The sequence below is a fragment of the Anguilla anguilla genome, chromosome 5 (genome assembly GCF_013347855.1).
Source record: "Anguilla anguilla isolate fAngAng1 chromosome 5, fAngAng1.pri, whole genome shotgun sequence".
NCBI classification, from domain to species: domain Eukaryota; kingdom Metazoa; phylum Chordata; class Actinopteri; order Anguilliformes; family Anguillidae; genus Anguilla; species Anguilla anguilla.
In genome coordinates, this window is record NC_049205.1 from 513,747 (window position 1) to 540,687 (window position 26,941).

Consider the following 26,941-nt stretch of genomic DNA (forward strand, 5'->3'; position numbering starts at 1 on the left):
AGGGACACAGCTGCAATCGAATGCTCCTATTTAGGGATTTAGGGAACTTATCCTTAGCCTGGAAGCAACCATTGTTCATCCTTGCCTTTGTTTAAAAAGAAAATTTGTTAATGGTTTACCTTTTAAAATTCATTCATTCTGACTGTTAAAATGGGCATTGTAATATCTGATAATGTTTTTAATAGCGCTGGCTTAAGGAGACTCTGTATTCCAGATGCACTCATGCCCCACAGCACCAGTCGTTTCCCACTAACGTCATTTCAGTTTCAGAGAAGAATACTATAAAAAAAGCATTTAAATATGTATAAAAAGCACAAGGACCAGAAGCAGCCTGTTAAATTTAACACCTTGCCAGCTCACATTTGCTCAAAGCCAGGAGCAGAGAGTAAAAAGCTAGTAACCACTAAAGCTTAAACATAAAAAAATCCATTATGGGAAAAAATGATGTGACTTAGAATCACTTTACACAAACATTCCTCTTGAAAAAGACACTGAAAAGGGGGACACCGTGTGGCACAGTCTGCAGGGCAGCCAGCTCCTGGTTAGGGTTGGGGGTTCGATTCCCTGCTACAGCCATGTCTGTATTGATATCCCACCCCTCTCTGCTTTCCCATTGTCTAAGGAAAAGTATAAAAATATATGATAAGGGCAGGCTGCCTGCTTTCCTTTAAAAAATATGCAAAACACAGGTTGAGTGCGCGTCCTCAGTCTGAAATGAGTACAGCATTAGTTTCACCAAGAAGAGAAAATCATCTTCTAAACTGTCCATTTTTGGGACAGAGACTGTCTGAAGTAACAAGCAACAAACTTCTTTTCTGCCCCCAGCTCTCCGTTGTCTGAGCGAATTCCTCCAACCTCACTGTCTCCACATGACTGAAAATTTACAAGTGGGCTTGTAAAGCTAAAATGTGTGTCCTTATTTTACTGCTGAAAGATGATCAGACAGTGTGCCAGCTCATGCCAGCTCATGCCAGCTCATGCCACCTGGCCGCTGTGCGCCAGCGACATTCTTTGAGAAGAACGCAGCATGCTCCGTGCTTCGGCTCAAAGCTCCGTTTGAGTCTGATTTAATTTAATGCTCCACATGCTCCTTTCCCTTTGTGTTTCCTCTTCTTTCTCCTTTTGGCCTTCGGACACCAGGCTGGGGTGACTCATCTGGCTCTATGATCAGAGGATTTATTAATCTACTGTTATTACACGCTGCGCAATACTCAATTCTGATTGGTCAGTTGAGGCATTCTGCAGTCGACTGTTTCTGAATTGATGGCCGGTGTTTTGAGTAAGGCCACTGCTGTTAGACTGTCTGAATGCCTTATCGTGGCCTATAGTACATACTGACCAAAGATGCCACATAAAACCAAGATGGCCCCAATGTTTTATTGGAAATGCAAACTCAACAGCTTTATTAACCTCCACGTACCAGAACATAGTGCTGGCACTGTGCTAAATTGTCTCATCTAATGCTCCAACATCCAGAGTTTCTTACTCATTAGTTCTGTTTTTCTTTGCAGATGTAGCAATGGTTGGCTGAGTGACAGAAGCCTGACAATATTTTTTGCAGGAATTGAGGCATTTAAACATTGAACTTCGGGGTTGTTACCTTCTATCACTCTGCCAGTCACTGTTTCATGTGGAACATTTCACTGGTTATGCAAGTGAAACTAAGTACTTCACCATAGGCGGCTCATGTAGCTTTGGACTTAAATAATCTAAAACGAAAAAAAAAATGACATTGGGGAAAATATTTCTGCTGTTGAACAGACAGACAGAAGACAGAATGGCTGTCCAGAGCAAGGAAAAGCTTTAATGGTAAGTGTTTGAGAGAGGAAGGGAGATGAAGAGGCATTAATGGCTTCCCGATTCAATGCACCGCATTTTTATAAAACCATGAATAAAACATGTGTGAGAGAGACCCTGCAGGATGTCCAAGCAAAGAGCAGATCTCAAGGATATCAAGATGTCTCACGGTAAAGAAGAAAACACTCAGAGCTCTGATTCCTCAATTTCTTTTGGTTTCCCTTTTTTTAAATAGATCATTCATCATGCCCCTCCAAATGGGGACTGGAAAAGAGTATCTAAAGAGATGTTTCCAGACTGGAGGACTGACTCTGGGTGATTGACTCTAGAGGACTGACTCTGGAGGACTAACTCTGAAGGACTGACTCTGGAGGACTAACTCTGAAGGACTGACTGCGGAGGACTGACTGTGTGACTGACTCTAGAGGACTGACTCTGAAAGACTGATTCTGGACACTGACCGAAAGACTGACTCTGGATGACTGACACAGGAGGACTGACTCTGGAGGACTGTGTGTCAGAAGCAGCAGTCTGAACGTGAGCCATTGAATCAGGTCCCAGTTAAATCACAGCTCATTCTGATGGAGGCTGCATGTGCAAGCAAAGACCCACAACAAGCCAGTAAGTATGTTCTTATATCAAGTTAATGTTGGGTGTTAAATATATTAAACAGCATAATAAAACCCCTTGCCAAGATTATATAAATGGATATATATTATATATATGGATAAGGAGTCTTGAGATATGAAATCTTTTTTACAAAGGGTCCCTGGGGAAGGGGACAATACAATAAATAATGTACAGGACTCCAGCCCCACTGGACCCCTAGGATTCTGCTTTCTCCATGCTGATCTCCATGCTAATCTCCCCTCCCTTTGGTCTACAGACGTTTATGTCAGCTATATATACTGCACAGTGACAACTTCTACCCTGCAGACGGTAGCCCTGGAGACAAAGCAGATACTGTAACTACATTATGTGTCCTTTGCTACTGGAGAGCGTGATCCACTGTAGCAGACCTGCCACCTGCAGTCCATGTGCTGTAAGTCTGATTACATGAACTTACAAAAGTTTATTCACACACACACACACACACACACACGCATTAATTGCTGCTCTCCCTCTCTCTGTCTCCCTCTCTTTGTCTCCCTCTCTCTCTCCCTCTCTCTCTCCCTCTCTCCGTCTCCCTCTCTCTCTCCCTCTCTCCGTCTCCCTCTCTCCCTCTCTCTCTCTTTGTCTCTCTCTCTCTCTCTCTCTTTGTCTCTCTCTCTCTCTCTCTCTTTGTCTCTCTCTCTCTCTCTCTCTCTCTCTCTCTCTCTATCTCTCCTGCAGGTGTGTAGAGGGTGTAAAACGGGCTCAAGCGGGTTTGTGAGGACCCTTAGCGACGGTCTCGGCACGCCGATCTCGGGGACGACAGGAAGTGGGCAGAGCGCGCGTCTGTGCGGAGCAGTCTGGGTCTGTGCTGATTATTGCCATGGAGACGCAAGGCCGGCGTGCTCGCCGAAACCGCAGACCTGCGCCACGGGAGCGTGGGCCGGTACCGAATCACCCGCCCTGTGGGGGGGGGGGGGGGGGCGTGTGTGTAAAGCGCAGCGGGACTCTTGACCCGCGGGGGGTGGGGTCGTTTTTAATAATGCCCCCCAAGGCCCCCTGACACAGCCCTGCTCCACACTCCCCCCAGGAAGAGCCTCCCCTCCCACACCCCCCCCCCCCCCCCAAAGGACCTCTGACACACCTCTACTCCACACTGACCCCAGGAAGAGATCCGCACCCCCCCCCCCCCCCCATGGCTCCCTGACAGACCCCTGCTCCACACTCCCCCCACATCTGAGCCTCCTGCCACCGCTCCTCTGCATGAGCTCATTCACACCATTACATTACATTTGCCATTTAAGCAGTGACAAGCAAAGAGACCAGTTTCCTAAACATTATGTTTGGCCTTTCAGAAGATGCTTTTACCCAGAGCGCATTGCACAGCTAATCCATTTATACAGCTGGATATTTACTAAAGCAATTCAGGCTGAGTACCCTACTGAAGGGAAAAACAGCCATACCCCATCCAGGAATTAAACCTGCAACCTCAGAATTATGAGCCCAGGGGGGTATTTCATGAAGTAGGATTACTGAGTTAGCTGTGTTACTGAGTAAAACCCGGAACAGCTCTTTCTACTTCAGTCCATGTTCCAGGTCAGGGAGGGTTGCGGGTTTTACTCAGTACTGTTATCCAGCTAACTCAGTAATCCTGTGATACAGGGTTTTACTCAGTGCAGTTATCCAGCTAACTCAGTAACCCTGCTCTGTGATACAGGGTTTTACTCAGTGCAGTCATCCAGCTAACTCAGTAATCCTGTGATACAGGGTTTTACTCAGTGCAGTTATCCAGCTAACTCAGTAATCCTGCTCTGTGATACAGGGTTTTACTCAGTGCAGTTATCCAGCTAACTCAGTAATCCTGTGATACAGGGTTTTACTCAGTGCAGTTATCCAGCTAACTCAGTGATCCTGCTCTGTGAAACATGGTCCGTTTTCCTAACCTTGCCACACTGCCACGGCACATTATGTTCACTGACATCACCTTTCCTTTTTTAATAAGCATGAGGGCTGTGTGTGTGAGAGTGTGTGTGTGTGTGCGCATGTGTGTGTGTGTGTGTGTGTGTGCATGTGTGTGTGTGTGTGCATGTGTGCATGTGTGTGTGTGTGTGCGCATGTGTGTGTGTGTGTGTGTGTGCATGTGTGCGTGCACGTGTGTGTGTGTGTGCATGTGTGCATGTGTGTGTAATACTCTGTGTTATTGTTACTGCCTGAGCCCAGTTTCTCCTTCGTCTCTAACGCTGGCTGAAGATGAGCTTGGTGGAGTAATGCTTCATGCTTCTTGTCTGATTGAATCTTCTTTAGGCCTTTCCAGGGCCAATCATCCAATCAGACACGCTGCACCTGGGGTCCCATGGCGATGGCCACTAATCACCTGAGTCTCGATGATAAGTCTCGGATGACAGAAAAAAAAAAACATAAAGGAAAAAACAAGGACAGAATGAGGGGGTTTAGCATAATGGCTGTATGGAGTTGTGTGGATTGAGCATTCTAGAGTCCTGACTGGCTACTGGTGAGAATGTAGCTTGTGCTGCATGAGACCACACACACATCTCATTTAAATTAAACATTACTCTTTTTATATTTATAAAAATAAACAAACAAACAAAAACTATTGCATAATTTCTGACTCTCTGGGGCCCAGCCTAGCAGGAGCTCTATTCCTGCAAACTGAACAATGGCACCAGTTTACCAGTCCCCACTGATATATTTGTAAATGCATGCATGTGTGTGTGTGTGTGTGCGTGTGTGTATGCATGTGTGTGAGAGTGTGTGTATGGTTGTGTGTTAGATGAGAAAGGTAGATGAGAAAACGGTGAATAAAAGTAGCGCATCTGTATGACCCTGTAGGCTGTGTGTGCCTTAATCCACCCAGCAGGGTGTGGAGACAAACACGCCTTCACGTTTCATAGACCTCCTTGAAGAACGTGATTTGCCCTAACAAGCGCTCGTTGGGGTATATTTTGTGATGTTGAACCCAACATTTAAAACGTTCCCTCTCAACTCCACACCCCCAGGGGTCTGGCCTCTCATGAACTCTGCTTTCGGTCTTCAGCCCACTTTCTGATCCATTTTAATCCGGCTGGGTGGAATCTAACGACAGAACTATGCAAACTTTGATTGGCATTCAGCTGTTCAGTAATGCTGTAGAGTAAAGTGTTGGATAACTGCATGATTTTCACAAATAGTTTGGATGTGTGCTTCTCTTTCGTTTTAATATGTTTTTTTTTATTAGAAAATTGTTTCCACATTTAGAAATGAGTCAGAAGAGACGTCTGCTTTCAAGAATTTAACGTCAGTGAAAATATAATAATCAACACACGGTGGCCATACGCAGGAAAGCTTCACTGTCAGTGGCGTTGTAGTGATAATAACCTAATGACGATAGACCTGGATAAAAATCTGGAATAGTACAAACGTTTTCATTTTGTATTTTGATCATGTGAGGGTAGGCTATTTAGCGGCAAAGCGCGAATGTACTCCTTTCAATTACTTGTTACATTGATTATATTTATGAGTAACTAATATTCAAATTGTACGTCACAGCGGCACTGACCTAATACGTTCCTTCGAAAATAGTGCACCGTTTCCGCTATAGAACTGGAACATCTATCCTACATTGCAGGAACATTGCATGAAAGTGCGTGACGTACATTGCATGAAAGTGCGTGAATCTGTGGGTTTTTACTCGTTTGGAGTTAACTACAGCAACAAAGCGAGCAAAAGCAGGACTCCTCATTTACAGTAGCATAGGGAAACTGTAGTCAGCAATAGACGAGTACGCTGTGCAATGCGCTGTCCAGCACAGACCCGCCTGAAAGTCGGCAGCAACGAACAACCCCCCAAAAAATGTATTCATAGGCACGAACAACGGGGCTCCCCATAATCTCCTGTTTCGATACTATTTGACTGTATATGCACTTGACTCGCTCTAATGACATGTTCCTTTTAAGAAAGACACGGGTAGAGGTTTCGCCCAGGGGGTGGGACGAACGAACTTCTCCAGTATCGGAGAGCGTACTGATAGCCTCTTCATAAAGCATCCTCTGTCGAGAAGCAATAGATTTTTCTTTATTATCGCAATTACTTGAATTATTATTCTTTTTAAAAGAAAAGCACTCCCGACGCTTAAGACGCTAGATGAATTCAACGGGGAAACGTACTTTGCTCCTTCTTTTTGTGGCGCTTATAACGCAAGGTAAGACAGTAGCCTAGGTTACTACTAAGTAAAAAAAAACATTAAAAATCTTGAGGGTTTGAGTTATTTTCTGCTGTATTAGGCTGGGGTTCCTAAGCATTTTAAAACGCAGCGCAATTGGTAAAAAGCTAAATGAGCAGAACCAGACGCTTAAATGTCTTTAATATCGAATGGCTTACGGTCTGGAGCTTTTATAGAATTCCGCTACCGCGCTGCTCTTCACCGTCAAAATGATTCCATCAGTCTGATGTTTCCAACTTTGCCCATGTATTTATCGTCATAAGAGCAAATATGACAATTTGGATGTGTCTTAGTCTGGACAGTGAAAATATCGGACAACCGCATGCGTCTGAAAAGTTTTCTTACAGTTTTTTAAGTGCTTTATTGAGATACAGTTTACTGTTATATGCATGTGCGAAAGATACAATCGCACACTTTGACAATCCATTGTTCCATTGATATATTTTGAAAGACTCATTTTCGAAGAGTGAAGATATAGATTTGTTTTTTCACGCAATGACGTCGGCAGATGGGAAAGCCATACCGAGTAGCCTAGTGCTTATTCTCGAGCAGCGTCCGCTCAGACTTTCATTAGGCTATACTCTTTATGAATATTACAGCAATGATGAAATATTAATAATATGCCTTTTTTTTCGTAAACTTATAAGGTAATGTATTTCTTTGCATTTTTCGACGTATAGAATGCTTGTAAAGTAGGGGTTTCAAAAATGCTTTTATTAATCCACTTGACTTGAGATTGAACTGCATTTTGACCCAACGAACTGAATGTTATCACATAAGATTAGAACTGGATTAGAGTTGGAAAGGGTGAGTATCTGTGAGCATAGATGCCAGCGTGTTTGCGCACTCGTCTGCGTTCTCGCAGAAAACAGAGATCTATTGCAATATTTGCTCGAGGTAAGGCGCTACTTTACTGTGATGGAAAGGTGCTGATTGCGATATGCTGTTCAGGACCAAAACCCGTATTAAGTTGCTTTATGAACAACTAAGCTTTTTTTGATGGCCAGAAACTTTCCAACCTTATATTGGGGTTCAATCCACTGCATCGGCTCCTCAGGGTGCATAACAATCTTCGGTGCAAGTATTGACCGCAATAGTCTATGCGACTTAATATTACACGGGGTAAAAGATCATATAATAATTGTGTTTTAATATATGGGAAATACAGTTGATTTTAATGGAATGTATGATGTATGTTGCTCTCATCTCATTGTAGCCCGGCACTTCCATCCCCCTCAGAAAATACACTGAGGCTGTACTCATCCATCCTGATAGATGATTCGCGCGTCATATAGCGCGTAACTACGGTATCTGTTTTATCGGCTGTATTAGGACTACTCCATGGCTACCCCCTCCCATTACCGTCTCAGACGCGCAAACGTTGCCCATATGTACGTGCACACACGTGCATTTTTGAAACAAAGGTTTTAAGTTCTTCTGCTGTAGCACATGTTGTGTGTTTGCGGTTAAACAGCATTACAATGTATCTGGGGAAAAAACCCACGTGCCGTTAACTACTGACATGAGGTCTTATATAGGGTGACTGCTGAGAAGCAATGTATTGGACAAAAATCCTACAGTATGTGTGCTATGAGAAAATGTTGTGCACATTAAAAAGACAAGAAACCATTTCAGTATTTAGCCCTAAGTATTCTGAAATGACAGCGTCTCTGTACACCCCCCTTCCTCCCCCCATTCAGGTAAGCGGTTAATTAGGGGCTGGTCATTTAGCCACATTCCACATTCTGATAGTCACACTCATTTTCTCAGAATGACACATCCGGTAGGGCGACCTACATTTCCGAAAATACTATTTGCGCAACTATAATTATCTCATGAAATTAAATATGATAATATTCAGAAACAAATTCTGGGTAAAAAAAAAGTTAATTGGTGTGTGTGTGGGCATGGGCTGGGGTGAGGGGGTCTCTGGGAGTCTCTAAAATATTTAATCTTCATAAAAAGTACCTGGGGTGGACAGGTTACTTCTTGTAATACCTTAAGATTCAATTTAGATATACTTAATAAAGCTGTATTAAGACAGGTCCCTCTATTACATTGTAATTATTCTGTAATACTGTTTTATAGCAGATAATGCAGAAAATAGGTTTCTACAGAGTTAATCTAGTTACAGCCTTGTGTCATTGAATGTGCTTTTGCATGTGTGTGTGTGTTACCCTATAAAGAGTCCAGGGATGGAACAGGGCAAGTCTCAGCTTACTGTAGCAACTTTTAATTCAGTGGCAGAAAGGTCCACAGGACTCTGTGCTTCTGTGGTTAAAAAAGGTTGAGGTGAGAATTGAGTAGACAGAAGTAAACCTAGTTTACTTTGACACAGCTGTCACTCCTTTTTAAGAAAATTGTATTAGACTTTTCCCGGTTTTCTCCCCAATCTGGAAAGTCTGATCATGCTCACCCACCAACTGGAGGTAGAGCAGAACAGCGTGCAGTCTCCTCTGAAAGAGGACCAATATCAAACCATGGGGCCCATCAAAAAACTACACCTGGGCCTTAACAGGATGCGCCACCCAGCTGCCCCATGTAGGTGTCATTCAGCATGAAAACACCATGAAGGTGGGGGATGTATTTTAGTGGAACCAGGTCTTGAGCTTTACATTCAGAAATAGATCCTTGTGTTTGTGACCGCAAGATAGCCACCAGCAGGTCAGCTAATTTAATCTGCTGGCCCAGCTGCGTGTGTGCTGACTGGGGTGTGATTGGAAACGTTCTTCGGGCTGAGATTTCCTGACGTGTTAAAACCTTCACTGTAGCTCTGTGCACTCTTGCCTCGGCGCTGGGACTAAGTCCAGCTTTTTTTCCAGTTGATTTAGACGAGCTGAAGACTTTCTCAAACCTCAGGCTTGGAAATGGGCCCAGCAGATTACACCGGGAAGTGGTCGCATTAGAGCTTAACCCAAGTGTCATCTGATCTCCAGAAATATTGGATTTTTTCAAATGCTTTTGCGATACAGTGGAAAAAAAAAAAACAAAACAGAACAAAACCATTAAAATGTATCACAGAGGAGGGAAAACATAGCGATTTTTTCGAGTTTCCGCGCTGTTAACAGGGCTGTGTGGCATCCTGGCTGGTTTCACATTCCCTCTGTGAATGAACGCCCCCCCCCCCCCCCCATCCCCCCCCCCCAGCCCATCCCCCCCAGCCGCTTGGCCACTGGCTGCATGGCCTTGAGCTGAAGCCTCATTTCGTAATAATTTCCAGTACTTACGATTCAATATTAAACCCCACCTCCCAAATCCTGCTCGTGCCCCCGTTTCTCCAGGCAGAGCTGAAGTCTCTCACTTGGAGCTCATGGATGAGTCATCCAGGAGGATGAAGAAGGAGGAGACGATCACACGGGGAGCCTCAGGGTGGAATGATTAACCTGAGCATCTCCGTCCTGGTGTCACCACGTGCTCCAACCCCCCCACAACCCCCCCCACAGACCCCCACCACCACCCCCTGCTCCCGGGGGGAGGCATTTTGCTGAAGCTCATCCTTAATGTATTCTGTTGGTACTCTCTGTGTGGGGGTAGAAGATGTCTGTAGGTGTGATAGACCCTCTGGCTGACCCCCCATGACAGACAGCTGTGCCACGTACTGCAGGCCTACTTGTGGTTTTACCCTCCCATTGAACTGGCAATTTATATTTTATAGGGTGTTCTCCAGGCAACTGGACCCTGGGAGAGAGGAAAACTTGAGCCAAAATGGATGCTTCTCTTCTGAATTATGGGAGAGAGATCCATCTGCTCTCTTATGATCAGAAAAGAAAAGAAAACAATAAAGAAATCAGCATGAGTTCACACCCGGGTGACCGCGGGCTCTGTTTGGCCCTGTGGCTCTTTAGCGAGGTGTGATTGGTTTAAAAATCCGGTCTTTGGCTGTATCTTCCTAACGGACTTGTGGTCCCATCTGGCAAGTTGGTGATTTTTTTTTATTGTTTTCATTTATTGTTTGTAGTGCTCACCTGGGCAGAGCTTGGCATTATTACAAATGTTTTATTCCTGCGGTCATGCGTATGGATTGAGTGTGTAGAGCAGGGCTACTGATCTGGATCAGTAGCACAGCTGGGCTTCTCTTCTGTCTGACTGTCCATAGTCCAATAATGCCACTAATTGGTCAGAAAATACACTTGCCTGGAGTTTCAGTTTTAACCCACTGAAGAATGTTGGAATGTTTTTTCCCCAAAATTCTAAGCCAGTGTTCTAGAACTCGACTGCTTTCAGTCACCAGTAGTGATTGTGACATCAGCATTAGAATGTTCAGCTAAGAACATTCCAGTCTCATATTTGTGGTCTCACATCTTAAAGGGTTAAATCGGTTTCTGATTGGACGGGAGGAGTGAAAACCAGCAGCACTACTGCCCCCGGGGGCCAGTTTTGAGCTTCCCTGAGACCCCTGTGAAAGGCTCTGAAGCGTACGCCTCTTAAAGGCACCTCACGTCCCAGTGGGGAAGGTCAGAGTGAAGGTCACCCGTCTGCCCCCCCCAGGGGTCACCCCCTACCCGTGACACACGTCCTGCGTGACAGCCCCCGCCACCCGCCTCGGGGAGGGAGACGCTCTCAGCCCGGGGGCGAGGGGAACACAGGCACCCCACCACAGACCCCCCCCCCCCCCCCCCCCCCCGCTCACCTGTCTCATTCAATCTGTAAAACAGGTTCTTCACAAGCAAGAAATTGCACTTAGTGTCTTAGACCGTCTGCCGCAGTGGTGTACTGCAAGAACTGGGAGCTCCCTCACCACTCCTCTCTCTCTCTCTTTCTCTTTCTCCCTCTCTCCATCTCTTTCACTCTCTCTTTCTCTCTCGTATTCTGTCTGTTTTTGTCTCACTTCTTTGAGGCTGGGGAACACAGAGTTGTATCTGTTAGATTAGTCTGTTAGATTATGATTTGCACAAACCAAACTTGGAAAAAAGCTTTAACTCCTGTAGACCTAAAACCCCCACATAACATCTCTCCATTTCTTGGGTCTGTTGTGGTTTAATGATGTTGGTTAAGGAAGCTTCAGATCCCGTGGCTGTTCTGAACCTGATTTAGACATCCCTGACATGGAGGTTTGCATAAGTTTGTAGCTTGGCATTGAAGAGGGGATTAAAGACCTGTTCTTAGTGGGACACTCATTTTAAGCAGTGTCTATCTGTGCCCGTTTGTGGCTCCAGCATTGTGAAATAATGTTTGGATTATCGGCTCATTTTAAATATAGCTGCGATAACCCAGAATGAATAAATTCAGCCTACAGCAGGCTCCGGAACACATACAGGATATGCACATTGGTTAGAGTTATTATCACACATTATGTTGATGTGTTTTTGACTTTTGCTACTGCCTGAGAACATGTTCAACTCTCTTTCACAGATAAAAACAAATTGTCTGTGCTCCATATTTAGGGCAACCTGGTATGAAACTGACCCCAATCCTGCTACATCCTTTTCTGAGCTGCATTATAACTGCAGTTTAAATGTTATTATGCAATAAATAATTCCAATATCAACGTTATTATAGCATTGCCACAAAGTATTTGCTTATCTGCTTCTAAAAATATAAAATCTGAACCCAAAAGCATAAAGCCCAAACCCTACTTCAGTTCATCTGGCCAATCACTGTTGAGCAATGCCTGCAGCTAACCTGCTACATGTAATTAGTGCTATGCATGCTGTAGCGATAACTTTAAACAGTGAATACTCCTAAATAAAAATGGCACCTTTTGTAGGCCTATTTGCAACCCCATTGCATAGCCGTTCATAATGTTTTATACTGCTTTCCACCGCATGCTGTAATAACTCCATTCATTAAACTGATTTAACACAACCACTGTAACACTCCCCTGGAGACACCCCTCAGAGCAATAAAGGCAGTTTATAGAAATGAAACATTAAACAATAATTAATGAAATTATAATTGCAAATTGCCTTCTTCTGCCGATGCTATCTCTCACAGTTGCACGGGTGCTTCTTATCACTTTGGTCAGCTGTTAGCTATGAGCCAATCAGAAAACCAGGTGTAATATTTAACGTGCATTTTCCCCAAACATTACGGTAGCTATCTGCGTTGATGAGTTTAGGATCCAGACACACAGGCTATGTAAGTTCCAATGAATTAATTTGTACTTCCTGCGATACGGCTAAAAATAAATCAATATGTCATCCCCTGCCCTTGTTTTATTGGTTGAAACAACTGAAAGCTGCTCCCAGTTTAAACAATACTGCTGTGTTTGCTGTGCAACAAATTGCGTTGCAGTGGAAGCTGCATGATTCCATTTAAATAATATATTTCTTTTATAATTCTGCAGTTCCATGCTATCTGTGATTCTGAAATGGTCCTGCATGGATACTACATGTCTGCATGAAAATGAAGACTTCTTATAAATATGGCAATTGCATAAATAAAGAGTGGATTGACTGCATTGTGCAAATCAATGATCTAGAAATATTCATTCTAAAAATTAAATCCCACTCACTGGGCATCTTTGAGTAAAATTTATATTACTGCAAATTACCACCTAGAGGCTGTTCATTACTGAATCCGTGTGTTAATCCAAGTAAGAGCCCTGAATCACAGAATCAGGGCTGTAAGGACTGTTCCACAGCACACAGTATATCTGCCTTATCCAGCATCACAGGACACAAGGGTCAATGGTCAGCACAGCAGTGGCTCAAGTTTGCAGTCACATGGTTTGTTTTGGCCTGTGTGGAGCATTTCTCTTTGGTACACAGCGAAATATTAAATTAAATTAACAATTACAGTGTGCATGTGGTTCCTATTGGACTCATATATACTTTGTCAGAGTTAAACTAACACTGGACATTTTACTGTGTACCAAAATCAGGTTACCTCCTCTCTCATTAGTGGACATTGGCCCTGTTATTGTGTGAGCAGGAACACTCACATTAATATGTGTTATTACGAGTGTAAGTCCATTTTGCCCATTTTTCTTTTCTTTCTTGTTTGAACTGGCATTGAGCATCTCTCTCTGATATGAACCTTCTTTATCATTGTGGAAAACAGAGGAAGGGGCGGGGTGTAATTTTAAATAAACAAGGGACTCATTCAAACGAACACGGGCTGTGAATATTTACCCTGGGGGTCAGGAAACAGGCCCCTCCTGCAGTGTGGTCTACGCCATGCCCCTCCTGCAGTGTGGTCTACGCCACGCCCCTCCTGCAGTGTGGTCTACGCCAGGCCCCTCCTGCAGTGTGGTCTACGCCATGCCCCTCCTGCAGTGTGGTCTACGCCATGCCCCTCCTGCAGTGTGGTCTACGCCACGCTTTAGAGGCTCTCTCTGTCACTCTGACGTTCCCTCAGTATCTCACTGGACGCAAATAGCAAAGACGTGAATAATCTGAGCATGACAAGCTCACGCTTATGAAATCCAATTTCGTGAGAGGGAATAAAGCCCCCCCCCCCAGTTCCTTTGAATCCAGTGGTTAATTGTCCGCCATAATGAGCCCTTTTTCAAAGCATGATGTGGAATCCCCCCCCCCCACCCCCCCACTGAGCACACACACACTGCCAAATGTAGCGTACGCTATTGGTGCTGCTGACAGGACAGGCCCAATGCCTGCTGAGCAGCCCTGGCCTCTGGATCCATCGCCTTATTTAATGAGCGGCATCCAGATGCACTTTGCATATTAATCGCACCCTAATGCAGAATGTAATCGCTCAGGTCCACGTTGCGTAAACCTCTCTGGCTCCATTCACTCATTCAGTTTCCCCACTGCAATTCAGTATTTTGGTTTAGTAAAAAAAAAAAAATACATGTTAAATATGATAACAAGAAGCAATCTGTCATCGCTACATATAATTAAGGTTTAGCGCCATTGTTGGTGTGATCCAGAATACTTGCTGTCAGTCTTCTGTGCAGGGATTCAGAAAGCAGAATTGCAGGTCGTCTTGTGCTGTGGTTTTGAGATCAAAGAGCCTTTGAAACTCTATCTGTGTAACACTCAGGCTTTGCTCTGAGCCTGTGGTACAGTGAGAGCTGTGTGTACAGATTACAGGCTTTGGTGCTGCTTCTGGTCTGGAGCTGCAGAGGAAGAACGATAAACAGCCCTTACAGGACCGGAGCTGTTCTAGAAACAACCGATTCAGTGGCTCTTTCCCAGGGCAGCTTGCTTATCTCACATTTCTTATTCCTATGAAGCAATTCATGTTCCTCATAGAAAAGTATAAGTGCTGGACCGTATCAGAATTTGTCCTTTTCACCTGTTCATAAACAGTCTATGAACTCTGCTGCCAACATGTGCGTATGTAAGCGAACATGCATACGTGCACACATGCACACACAAACAACACACACACACACACACGCTGACACACACACGCACTCACATGCTCACAACCACACACACACACACACACACGCACACACACACTCACACACACACACACACACACTCATATGCTCACAACCACACACTCACACACACGCACACACACACACATGCTCACACACACACAGCCACACACACACGCACACACACACACACACACACATATTATAACAGAGAACATTAGCTGTGAAGTGAAGTAATGCTCTCAGAATGTACTTAAAGCAAATTGTCTGAGTGACATTTATACTGAGACGATGGAAACCCTGAGCCTTAGACATGTGTCATTATGGAACGAACAATCTGTCATTAAAATGCCTTACGAGAAGCACTGGGAGGCAGTGGGCAGCGTTCAGCCTATAAATATCGTTTTTTTTTTCTTTCATGAGATCCTTAGAAGCCGTACCTTCAGGCGAGGAGTGATTCTCTTTATGAGGAGTGATTCTCTTTATGAAACCTTCAGGCGGGGAGGGTTAGGGTTAGGAGTGATTCTCTTTATGAGGAGTGATTCTCTTTATGAGGAGTGATTCTCTTTATGAGGAGTGATTCTCTTTATGGGGAGTGATTGTCTTTATGAGGAGTGATTCTCTTTATGGGGAGTGATTCTCCTTATGAGGACTGATTCTCTTTATGAGGAGTGATTCTCCTTATTGATTCTCTTTATGAATCGTGGGAGTGGGTGAGCAGCTCAGATCGGTCGACCTTTTCTGTCTCACGAATGTTGATTTGTTTTTAAGGCGGAGAATGCAGTGCTTCGGGTCCCACTTAACATCCAGGGCCGTGGGTCCCAGGGACGCATGGTAATATAACATTCCACCTTAAGCTTCCTTTGGCACCAGCTGTCAATTCCTTACACCTGCCTTTTGAAAGTTTTACTGAGCTTTGGGGTGGAAGAAAAGTTGGAATTAAATTTAACCCCCCCCCCCCCCCCCCATAATAAAAGTCTCATTAAATAACTGATTATGGTGATCTTCATTTCCCTAACCAAGGTACAAACATGAGGAGAGAATCTATAGCAGGAGTCTATAGTTAATGTGACAGAAAAAGAACAGCCAGCACTGCACTGCAGAAAATAAGATTTTCTTGTAGCCCTTACGGATGACACTTCAGGATTGGCTGAAGCAGCATCGGGGGGGGGGGGGTGTAGCTTTTTTAGGGTGCCGGCCTATTTGGCGACCTTGCCACAGCCGCCCACAAATTCCTGCCATTGACTGGTGCATTGTGGGAATGGCGTGTCAGCGGTCGGCAGCGCGGTCAGGGGGTTCATGAGCTGAATTATTTATTGTTTCCATTTCACCCCCTCACTGCTGAGGATCACACGCCGTATTTCAGGTCCTGGTTTTTAACACACATACCGAATTTTATATTTGTGGCAGGAATATCACTATAAATCATTGGTTTTCTCTTTCCAAGAATTCTCGTGGAATTTCCAGTATGAAAAAGGCACTTAGAATATGTTTATGGGCTCACATTGGTCTGTTGTATTTTAATAAGATGTTTTTATTTGTTATATCTGAGTATTGCATAGATCAGCAAAATTGCGCCAGAAGACCTTTGTTGCTGAGAACAGCATCTCATTGGGTATTTATTTCTGAACACAAAGCAAAAAAAAGCATTGAATAAGCACTTCTATCAGTGCTATATGCATACATACATGTGTGTTTACATACAAACCCTTTTGCCCTTTATGTTGTCTCCAAACATGATGGGCGAAACCTGGCTGGCAATCACACACACACACACACACAGACAGACAGACACACACACACATGCATGCACGCACGCACACGCACGCACACAGGCACACACACACATGCACGCACGCACACCAGAGACGACAGTGGCACGGAAGGACTCCCTGGAAGGTGCGTAGGAAGAAACCTGGGAAGGAAGGAGTTGGTGGGGGGCTCAAGGTGTTGGGGTGGGGGGGTGAGGGGTGTGTCTCAGAATGTGGCTCTCAGTGAATCATGGAAAAAGGGGAAGGAGGAGGCAGTGAAGTGCACAGTTTTGATTTCTGTTTTTGGGCGTCCCGGACGCGTTTGGTCTGGAAGCGCCAGATAGCAGCCCCAGCTTTCCGCTTCGATCCCACCTCAGTCATGGCTGCTTGTTCGCCACGGAAACGAACCGCACCGCGCACACTCACGATGACCTTTCACCCCGCTCTCATCGGGGCGAAGTTAAAATGTGTGGTTCGGCAGGAGCTGTGACTCATAAAGACCGGCTAAAGGCTTTCGGTTCTCTTCCCTTTCCTCTCTGCGTGTCTCATAAAGACACTGAGGGAGGAAGAGGAGGATGAGAGTCAGAGAGCCTGGATCTGCTGTCCCGCTCGCTCGCATCAAATATCGACTTTCCACCGCGTCTCCAGCTGAAAGGTTTTCATCCGTAGGAGTTCTGCAGACTGCTTTCTCTGAAGAGAAGAGTTCAGATGTTGCATTATGTTTCATACCACTGAGGTTGAGAATGCTAGAAAAATCTTGCTCCTTTTAATAAATGTTACCCACGCTTTCCTTATCTCCATCTCTCCACCTCTCACTGTCACCCTGATAATGGGGTAAGGATTAAAAACTAAATTGCAGGATTAAATAAGTTGCTACTCTTTCGATGAGGAGATTTTGGGAAAAAAGTCAAGGCATCTCCAAATCTTGAGGCCAGATATTGAGGTGAATCAGCAGGATTCTCTCATACATTTTGCCATATTAAAGACAGAGAATGATTTGACTTGGAAAAACTCAATAGCAATAATGCAATAAGCAATAATGAAACAATATGGAAACTAAAAATAATTTTATTGATCTGTCCCTAGTGTGTTCTCAATCTGCTCTTACAAAATGACACATTAATAATAAATATTCTGTTGTAATTCTATTTACTTGCAACGTGCAATATCCCACCTATGCTGCTAATTAAACTGTCTTGTCCTTGTGTCTCTGCTCAGACTGCTTCTTGTTGTTATTTATTGTGTATTCTACTTGTCCTTGTGTCTCTGCTCAGACTGCTTCTTGTTGTTATTTATTGTGTATTCTACTTGTCCTTGTGTCTCTGCTCAGACTGCTTCTCCTCTAAAGGGGAGGACCGGCTCTTCAGGCGGCTCTTCCGCAGGTATAACCAGTTCATCCGGCCGGTGGAGAACGTGTCCGACCCGGTGACCGTGGAGTTCGAGGTCTCCATTTCCCAGCTGGTCAAAGTGGTGAGACCATCGGAATTCTGTCAAACGGCATTTTTTAAAATGCACTTCAAAATACTGTGAACATATCAAGCAATAAAATAAAATCACTTGTGTGCAGACAATTTGCTGTTATGCTTTAGACTTTAAAGGAACTGCATTTCCTGTTTCCTCTGTAACACTGCAGGGTGTGTAGCTTACCCTCGTTACTCAGCGCTGCAGTAACGAATCCGCTGAGCACCTTTAACTCCCTCACCTGATTTCCTGGGGCTGAACTGTTCTCTGATTTTAAGATATTAAGTCGGCCTCCCTGCGGCTCTCCTGGAGCGAGCATGGATATTACGGATTTAGGGGACTGCTCTCTTAAAGACTGCAGTTTAATTCACTAGTGTACCGGGCGTTCGTTATATAATGCATGCGTCTAATTGTATCATCAAAGCCGTTGTTTCGTGGGAAAGTAAGTATTTGGGAATGAACCTCAGGGCGGGTTCCCATGGTTGCATTCTCTCGCATTCTCATCCCCGTCAGCGTCTGTTACATAACACATAAAAACATTAAAAGCATCCATTTGAAATATACTGTATTTTTTTCATACCGACGCATCAGATTTATTGAGGATGAAACCTCTGCATTTCATTTCCTTTGTATTTGAACTAAGCTGCGAATGCCTCCATCTTGTTTATCACACATCATGAGCGATACAGCATGGAGTGCATTTCGCAGTCCTTATAAGAATTATGGCTCATAGTGATGGCACGTTGATATATCCTCACCTTTCCTGTTAGATTAAAAGTGTGCACACGGACAGGAATCATTTTTCATGTCTAAAATAAACTGCGCCAGTAATGAATGCATGAATGTAATCTTGCTAATAGCATATGCTATGTTAATGAAGCCTTTAAATGCCGTGCTCGCACTGTCAATAGAACCCTTCCATGGATTACCCTGGAATTGCTAGCATGGGGCAAGAAAGGGTCGCTTGTGAATTTTGATGAGCGGAAAATGAATCCATAAGGTTATAGAAATAATGGGAATAAAAGAGGTCATCTGGCTTTGAGATGCTCTGAGCAAACGGATCATGTCAGAACCGCGAGTCGCTAGGCGCGAGTGTGTTTGCTGACGGCGGCTTTGTGTGAGAACAGGGTCTGCTGCACGTCAGTAGCAGTCAGCTGGGCTGTCATTATCTGAGTTAAACTGCCCTTCTGTGGAGAATTTACTGGCTATCCATGACCTAACAGCAAGATGGTATTGTGGATTGGTTGTGGTTTGTCCAAGACAGGTTACACATATTTTGAGCAACTTTACTTGGAATGTATTCCATAATGTGCACATAACAATAACAATGTCATAAGCATGAACGAAACCATGACAGTACGACAGTTTCCAATTAATGCTGATGATGTCACAATCGCTGCTGGTGACTGAAAGCAGTGGAGTTCTAGAACACTGACTCAGAATTTTGAAAAAAATAAAAATAAAACCCCGAAAGGCCCCGTTCAGGGGGTTAACATTATTCGCCTATAAGGCCCATTTTTCACAGTGCAGTTGTGGATGTGCAGTGTGGCACAATCACATTCAGATGCTGCTTTCACTTAATCCATCTAGGATTCCATGTAGTCATTTATTTATGTACTTGGTGCATACTTAGGCCTCAGGCAACTTGTCTAAAAATAAACGCTCAGCCTTTTCTCCACTGGGCTGTGCAGTTTATGACCTGCGCGTTAGATTAAGTGCTGCACTCCTGCCTCGACCCGCATTCCAGCCTACAAGGATCAGCGATACATGCAAACATTATATATAACTCAGATTATGATGCGAGTCCAAAACTAAACAAAACAGCATAACACAAAGAGTCATCATACTTGATACATGTAAAGAAGCATTGGCAAAAAAGAAAATTGTCCTTAGGAATGACAGGAAACTGTCTGGAACTTGTAAAATTGGATGTTCAGTGATTCAGTCTAAAATGCAAAAATCCATGCCCAATAACCCTCTGAAATCTCTACTGACCATTAATAAGGTTTTGAAAATAGTTCAAGATAAAACTTTTTTGTCATTGTAACTACTTCTATTTGACAACAAATGGCTAAAAGGAGTCACTGACGCAACATCAGTGCAATGTCGCATTAGTGCAGCGAGCTGACTCTGACTCTGACTCTGACTCTGACTCTGACTCTGACTCTGACTCTGACAGGGGTATAACGGCTGGGAGGAACTTTCCTCAGAGGGCTCTGACTGCATCACTGATGACCTGAGATCTGTTCTGTGATCTGAGATCTGTTCTGTTATCTGAGGTCTGTTCTGTGATCTGAGATCTGTTCTGTGATCTAAGATCTGTTCTGTGATCTGAGATCTGTTCTGTTATCTGAGATCTGTTCTGTTATCTGAGATCTGTTCTGTGATCTGAGATCTGTTCTGTGATCTAAGATCTGTTTTGTGATCTAAGATCTGTTCTGTTATCTGAGATCTGTTCTGTGATCTGAGATCTGTTCTGTGATCTAAGATCTGTTCTGTTATCTGAGATCTGTTCTGTGATCTGAGATCTGTTCTGTGATCTAAGATCTGTTCTGTTATCTGAGATCTGTTCTGTGATCTGAGATCTGCTCTCTGACCTGAGATCTGCTCTGTTCTTCCCCCAGGATGAAGTCAACCAGATCATGGAGACCAACCTCTGGCTTCGACACGTAAGTGTTGTGGGTGACCAGTGTGCTTACCTTGGTAACGGAGGCTGGTGTGGTTACCCCGGGAACAGGGGTCTGTGTGATTATCCTGGGAACAGGGGATGGTGCATTGCCCTGGGAACTGGGGTCGGTGTGGTTACCCTAGGAACAGGGGATGGTGCGGTTGCCCTGGGAACAGGGGGCAGTGTGGTTACCTAGGGAACTGCCGGGGAGGGGTGGGGGTGGAGGGGGGGGTTTGGGGTCCAGGTGTCAGGTGTGGAATGTCCCATCTCTTTAACGCCTGGTCTGATGGAGAGGTTGCCTGGGTGAGTCTTTGGGCTCCTCAGCATAGCCCTATAAGCAGAGTGGTCTCCAGTGACCATTAAACACACATTAGAATACGGGCATATCTTCAGCTTTGAGAATTCTAAAGTAGAATACTCAGAATGTAAATCATCTTCTTCAATATGAAACTGTATTTAGAGTTTGGCTGGTTTATGTGATTGCCATAAGCGTTCAGACCCTGGGCAGCGTGCAACGTGTCTAAAAGGAAACCTCCCTTCTCGGCTCTGCTTGCCTCGGCTCGTAATCTGCTGTGCTGCCAGGCTGTGAGCCCTGAGCAGGCTTTGTCAACACGCCTGTGCGATAATCACAGAATGCAAAGCCCTCATCAGTCTCAGCTTTTACTGTCTAGCTGGGCCGGCCTGAAGCAGATACCCCATCATAACGGGCTCCTGTTTTACTGCAGCGAACGTGAAGCCCCTTCCGCTGCTGGGTGCCTCTGATAAACATGAGGCCCATCAGATAACCTGCAGCTAGCATTTCTGTTGTGTTAAATTTTGGTCATGACTTCATGGCTTCATGCATGCCTCTGAGAGACCATTAATGAAAGAGTGAGGTTATTAATGAAAGGGTGAGTGGCATCCTCAGGTAGGGCTGTAATTAAACTGTGTGTCATGGGGAATACCACAGCATTCATTTTCACTTCATCTGGGGGGTTGTGACCTCAATAATGCATTATGATAAAAATAATTCAAACACTAAGCAGCACATAACAGCACACCTATGCACATATGCACACACACGTGTGCATACAAACATATGCATGCAAATACAGGCAGGGAAACAAACACACACATACAGATGAAAACGTTTTGTAAAATAGTTTTAGCTGGTTCCAAATCTCTGCGTGCCTCTTATGTGGGTTTAAGGGGAATCTTGCCCTCTGTGCTTCCAGCCGGAACATTTACTGTCAGGATTAAAAGCGTTTGAGGAGAAGCATCCAGGAGCTTCATGCTGCTGTGCGTGAAGGATGTCAGAGGCTGAGGGCTCTCTGCATGCTCTTTGACTCTTAAGCATGACCCTGCTGTGAGGAGATTAATGAGAGCACTTCATTCTATGGGCTGGGATCATAAACCAGAAGGGTTACAGTCTGTGACAGCCCCTGCATTGAACCCCTACGACGGGAAACCCCAGGGCTTGTGATATTTTCTCTGTGACGAGACGCGACCCTTTTGGAAAGATGCATCCCTCACTTTGCCATGAGTATTTACTGCCTGAGTTTCGCCTACCTGCTGGGGGGACGGACCGCTACTGTGAGGTCACACGCCCACCCCAGACACCCTGTCATAAACGGGCGTTTATCGCAGAACCATTAACCTTTCAGAAGGACACTTTATGACTGATCTGGGCACTGGGCAGTCCGAGCAGTTCGATACAGCGTGACCTCACAGGGTGATTAAAAAGTGTTAAACCAGGATGAATTAAAATGGAGTGAATTGTCGTGTGCATGCATTATTCACACAAATATCGTTATAAAGTTAATTATGGTTACGATATTCCTTTCCACACAGTGCTGTATTACATTGTGGCTACAGCATAGCATTTGAGAATGCTTGCTTTAAAGACTTGGTTGAGTTGACATAACCTTTGTAAATCAAGATAAGAATAGTCCTGCCATTAGTGTCTGTTATCTTATAAATAATGCGCTAATTAACATAAATAAAGTGTTTGCCTACACATGGCATTGCTGGACTTAATTGAATTAAAACTTAATTAACTTGGACTTAGTTCTCCAGTTTTAAAGATGTGACACAGCCTCATATGATGCGTGTGCATGTAAATGATTATAGAGACAGATGGGACACTGGTGGAATAAATCTCGCCTCAGTGTTAAACTGTGCCACTGAAAGTATTCTCTGATGGAATTATCTGAAGCTGAGCGGTTATAAATGTGCCCTTAAGTTAATTTGTGATGTCATTAGCTAGATTAACACTGCGCCATATGGCGTATTAAACTCTTATTGGTGCCACCGGGGGAAATTCTCGCTAGGACCAGAAGCTGTTTTCACAAGAAACACCACAGACAATATATTATTACATTGAGTTCCTCACATTATTATTGTGATCTAAATATGGAGGTCACTCATTCTGAAAAAGGATCTGTTTCATAAGCCAATGATTCTTTGAACTGTAATGGAACATTTTTTAAACTTTTTTTTTTTCCAGGTCTGGAATGACTACAAGCTGCGATGGGCTCCTGTTGAATTTGATGGAATCGAGCACATTCGCGTCCCGTCCAATAAGATATGGCGGCCGGACATCGTGCTTTATAACAAGTGAGTCGGCTGCATTGATCTGGGCAGCTCTGCCATTAACGGGGGTCCATTCAGGAAAAGAGCTCTAATCAAGCCAAAGGACATTAGGAATCACAAATGTATTTTTACTGATGGAAGATGGGGGAGAAGTGGTGTGGCACAGTGAAATATTTTGTGAAATTTGTGAAGTATTGTTTCTTTTCTTTCTTGGTTAGTGCTGTGGGGGATTTTTTGGTGGAAGACAAAACCAAAGCCCTGTTGAAGTTTGACGGGACGGTGACATGGGTCCCCCCAGCCATCTTTAAGAGCTCCTGCCCCATGGACATCACCTACTTCCCCTTTGACTACCAGAACTGCTCCATGAAGTTCGGCTCCTGGACCTACGACAAGGCCAAGATCGACCTGGTGCTGATCGGGTCGAAGGTCAACCTGAAGGACTTCTGGGAGAGCGGCGAGTGGGAGATCATCGATGCCCCGGGGTACAAGCACGACATCAAGTACAACTGCTGCGAGGAGATCTACCCGGACATCACCTACTCCTTCTACATCCGCCGGCTCCCGCTCTTCTACACCATCAACCTGATCATCCCCTGCCTGCTCATCTCCTTCCTGACCGTGCTGGTCTTCTACCTGCCCTCGGACTGCGGCGAGAAGGTCACACTCTGCATCTCCGTCCTGCTCTCGCTCACCGTCTTCCTGCTGGTCATCACCGAGACCATCCCCTCCACCTCGCTGGTCATCCCGCTCATCGGCGAGTACCTGCTCTTCACCATGATCTTCGTCACGCTCTCCATCGTCATCACGGTCTTCGTGCTGAACGTGCACTACCGCACGCCCATGACGCACACCATGCCGGGGTGGGTGCGCTCCGTCTTCCTCCGCGTTCTGCCGCGGATCATGCTGATGCGCCGGCCGCTCGACCAGCAGGAGGCGCTCAAGGGCGGGGCCGGGAAGAGGAGGAGGAACAGCGTCTCCCAGCAGGGGGCGCTGGAGTACGGCGACAGCAAGATGTCCCTGGAGCACAAGAAGTGCCTGTGTCAGCACGGCAAGGAGGCGCCCGACCCCCCCGACCCCAAACAGGCCCGGCAGCTGAACCCCCAGTCCATCAGCACCGTGGTGGCCTTCTCTGTGGTGTCCCCTGAAATCAAGCAGGCCATCGAGAGCGTCAAGTACATCGCCGAGAACATGCGCAGCCGCAACAAGGCCAAAGAGGTACTCAGCGCTGGGGAGGAAAGGGCTCATTCCAGAAGGCTGGGGGGTCATTGTTAAAACGCTTAACCCCCCTTTCTGAGGGTGGTATTATTAGAGCTACATTTACTTTATACGGCCGGAGTAATTGTTGTACTTCAACTAGTAATGTTCGTGAACTGGGTGTGAGAAGGTAAATTGCAGAAACCTTTCAGTGTAAGGGAAGTTAACATAGCAGTTGAATGTTCAGAGGGCAGGCTATAAACATAATCTGATCTATTCTAAATCTGAAGTTGATCATTTTCCATTGCAACTTCTGAAAGAAAAGTCCCCCACTGAAGGAGGGCCAGATGGTGCGGCGCTCGGTTCAGTGGAAGTGCTCGGAGTGAATCTGATACAGATCGTTTCCGGCAGACATGTTCTGACTGCGAGTGCTCCTCCCTGTTCCCCAGGTTTAAATGAACTCATTCAGGGCGGCTTTGGTCCTGCTTTTGGTCCCTATGTGGCCTTTGTTCACAATCCACTTTTTTTAGAAAAAGAAATTAAGATGAAAGACTGAATTAATACCTTGAACAATTTAGTATCGACTTAAGTATTGCTTTTAATAGGCAAATTCTTATCAAGTAAATAAAAATAAATCCAGCGATATCTTATTAAAAGGAAATATATTTTTCCAGTAATTTAATCATAATATTTACAGTTTGTCCTTTTTTAGGATGTTGGGACTTTGAACTTAACACTATTCTAAAAATAAAATTATTTGTTTTGTTCAGCATTCCCTTATGTAGTGAATGTTTTCTTTTTTAAATTACCAAAGATGCACACAATTCTTTTTTTCTAAAAATAGAGTGGTATACTGTCTCAATGGATCTGCTAGGCTTTAGTGTGTAAAAAGAAATAAATGCACATATTCACCCTGCTTTGCTTAAAGGCACCAGCAGCAGTCTTTTACACACAAAGAAATGCAAGCGCTCAACGGTTTCCGCCTCTATGCGAGATTTAAATGCCATACTGCTCCCCAGATAATTATAGTCTGCACTCATATTTCCTTTCTAAAATAATAACATGACTGAAGAACTGAGGTTGTTTCTCCGGCAAAAAAAAATGTCATGCAAAATTCAGTAGGAAATAGAAACAGTAGTAAAACTAATAGTGTACCTAAGACTTGCTACTGGAGAACTTCAGGTGATGGTTTTATGAGATCCGCTGAGTCTCCCACACCAGCAAAGGCTCACGGCCCGGAAGGGTCCGCACTGAGCATGCCCAGAAAGGTCCGCACTGAGCATGCCCAGAAAGGTCCGCACTGAGCATGCCCGGAAGGGTCCGCACTGAGCATGCCCGGAAGGGTCCGCACTGAGCATGCCCGGAAGGGTCCGCACTGAGCATGCCCAGAAGGGTCCGCACTGAGCATGCCCAGAATAACTCCCTCCTGCCATTTTTCAGCTCACATCACTTTCCCTGCTCTCCACCTTTCCTTTTATGTTCATTGTCCTCTCCTCCATTTCCCTTGACCCAGTCTGGCTGTCTTTTCTTCCTTTCCACATAATTCCGTTTCATTTATACTCCATCTCTTCATACATTTCTCCCGCTATTATTCTTGTTCATGTTCTATTATGGTATCTGTTACTGATAGCTCTCCTCCATTCTCTCTCTCTCTCCCCTTCCCTCGCCCTTCTCTCTCTCTCTTTCTCTCTCTCTCTCAGGTGGAAGACGACTGGAAGTATGTGGCGATGGTGATTGACAGGATCTTCCTCTGGGTTTTTGTGCTGGTCTGTGTGCTTGGAACACTGGGCCTTTTCTTCCAGCCTCTCATTGGCTTCTTATCATAGTCCCGCCTCCAACCCTCCCGGCTGTGCACACACACCCCCCCCCCCCCCCCCCCCCCCCACACACACACACACACACATGCTCACACACACACACACCCAAACACACACACACACGCTCACACGCACACACACTCACACACGCACCTATACATGTCTCCAGGTTCAGTGCAGCCGTATGTGCTGTGTGCTGGTATAGAATGGTCCCTGTGGCCGTGTTCCTGGGGATCACTGGGGATCACTGGGGATCACTGGGGATCACTGGGGATCACTGGGAGATCACTGGGGATCACTGGGGATCACTGGGGATCACTGGGGATCACTGGGAGATCACTGGGGATCACTGGGGATCACTGGGGATCACTGGGAGATCACTGGGGATCACTGGGGATCACTGGGGATCACTGGGGATCACTGGGAGATCACTGGGGATCACTGGGAGATCACTGGGAGATCACTGGGAGATCACTGGGAGATCATTTATGCTGCTGAAGGCTGGTTTGAAGTAGGCCAAACTGTGGAAGGGTCTCCAAACAAATATTTGCCTTTCCGGCTGGATGAAATTAATCCAACAGG

The 26,941-nt window shown here is 45.1% G+C and overlaps 1 protein-coding gene across 2 annotated transcripts; it reads left to right on the forward strand.

Moving 5' to 3' along the window:
- The first annotated feature begins 6,212 nt into the window (after positions 1–6,212).
- Positions 6,213–26,409, forward strand: chrna6 (cholinergic receptor, nicotinic, alpha 6). 2 transcript variants are annotated; one of them, XM_035417231.1, is made up of 6 exons: positions 6,213–6,586; positions 17,979–18,118; positions 20,734–20,778; positions 23,263–23,372; positions 23,567–24,563; positions 26,243–26,409. In XM_035417231.1, exons 1-6 carry the CDS (start codon positions 6,529–6,531, stop codon positions 26,366–26,368), a joined length of 1,476 nt encoding a protein of 491 aa, XP_035273122.1. In that variant the 5' UTR covers positions 6,213–6,528; the 3' UTR covers positions 26,369–26,409. The 2 variants fall into 2 exon arrangements, with proteins under 2 accessions (XP_035273122.1, XP_035273123.1); XM_035417232.1 differs by lacking the exons at positions 6,213–6,586; positions 17,979–18,118 and adding an exon at positions 18,421–18,551.
- The last annotated feature ends 532 nt before the right edge of the window (positions 26,410–26,941 follow it).

What these genes read in the sequence shown, in the direction of transcription:
- chrna6 (XM_035417231.1), top strand. Translation starts at nt 6,529, where the DNA reads ATGAATTCAACGGGGAAACGTACTTTGCTCCTTCTTTTTGTGGCGCTT. An exon ending in TTTCCCAGCTGGTCAAAGTG is followed by an intron (nt 18,119 to 20,733) that starts GTGAGACCATCG and finishes TTCTTCCCCCAG; the next exon opens with GATGAAGTCAACCAGATCAT. An exon ending in CCAACCTCTGGCTTCGACAC is followed by an intron (nt 20,779 to 23,262) that starts GTAAGTGTTGTG and finishes TTTTTTTTCCAG; the next exon opens with GTCTGGAATGACTACAAGCT.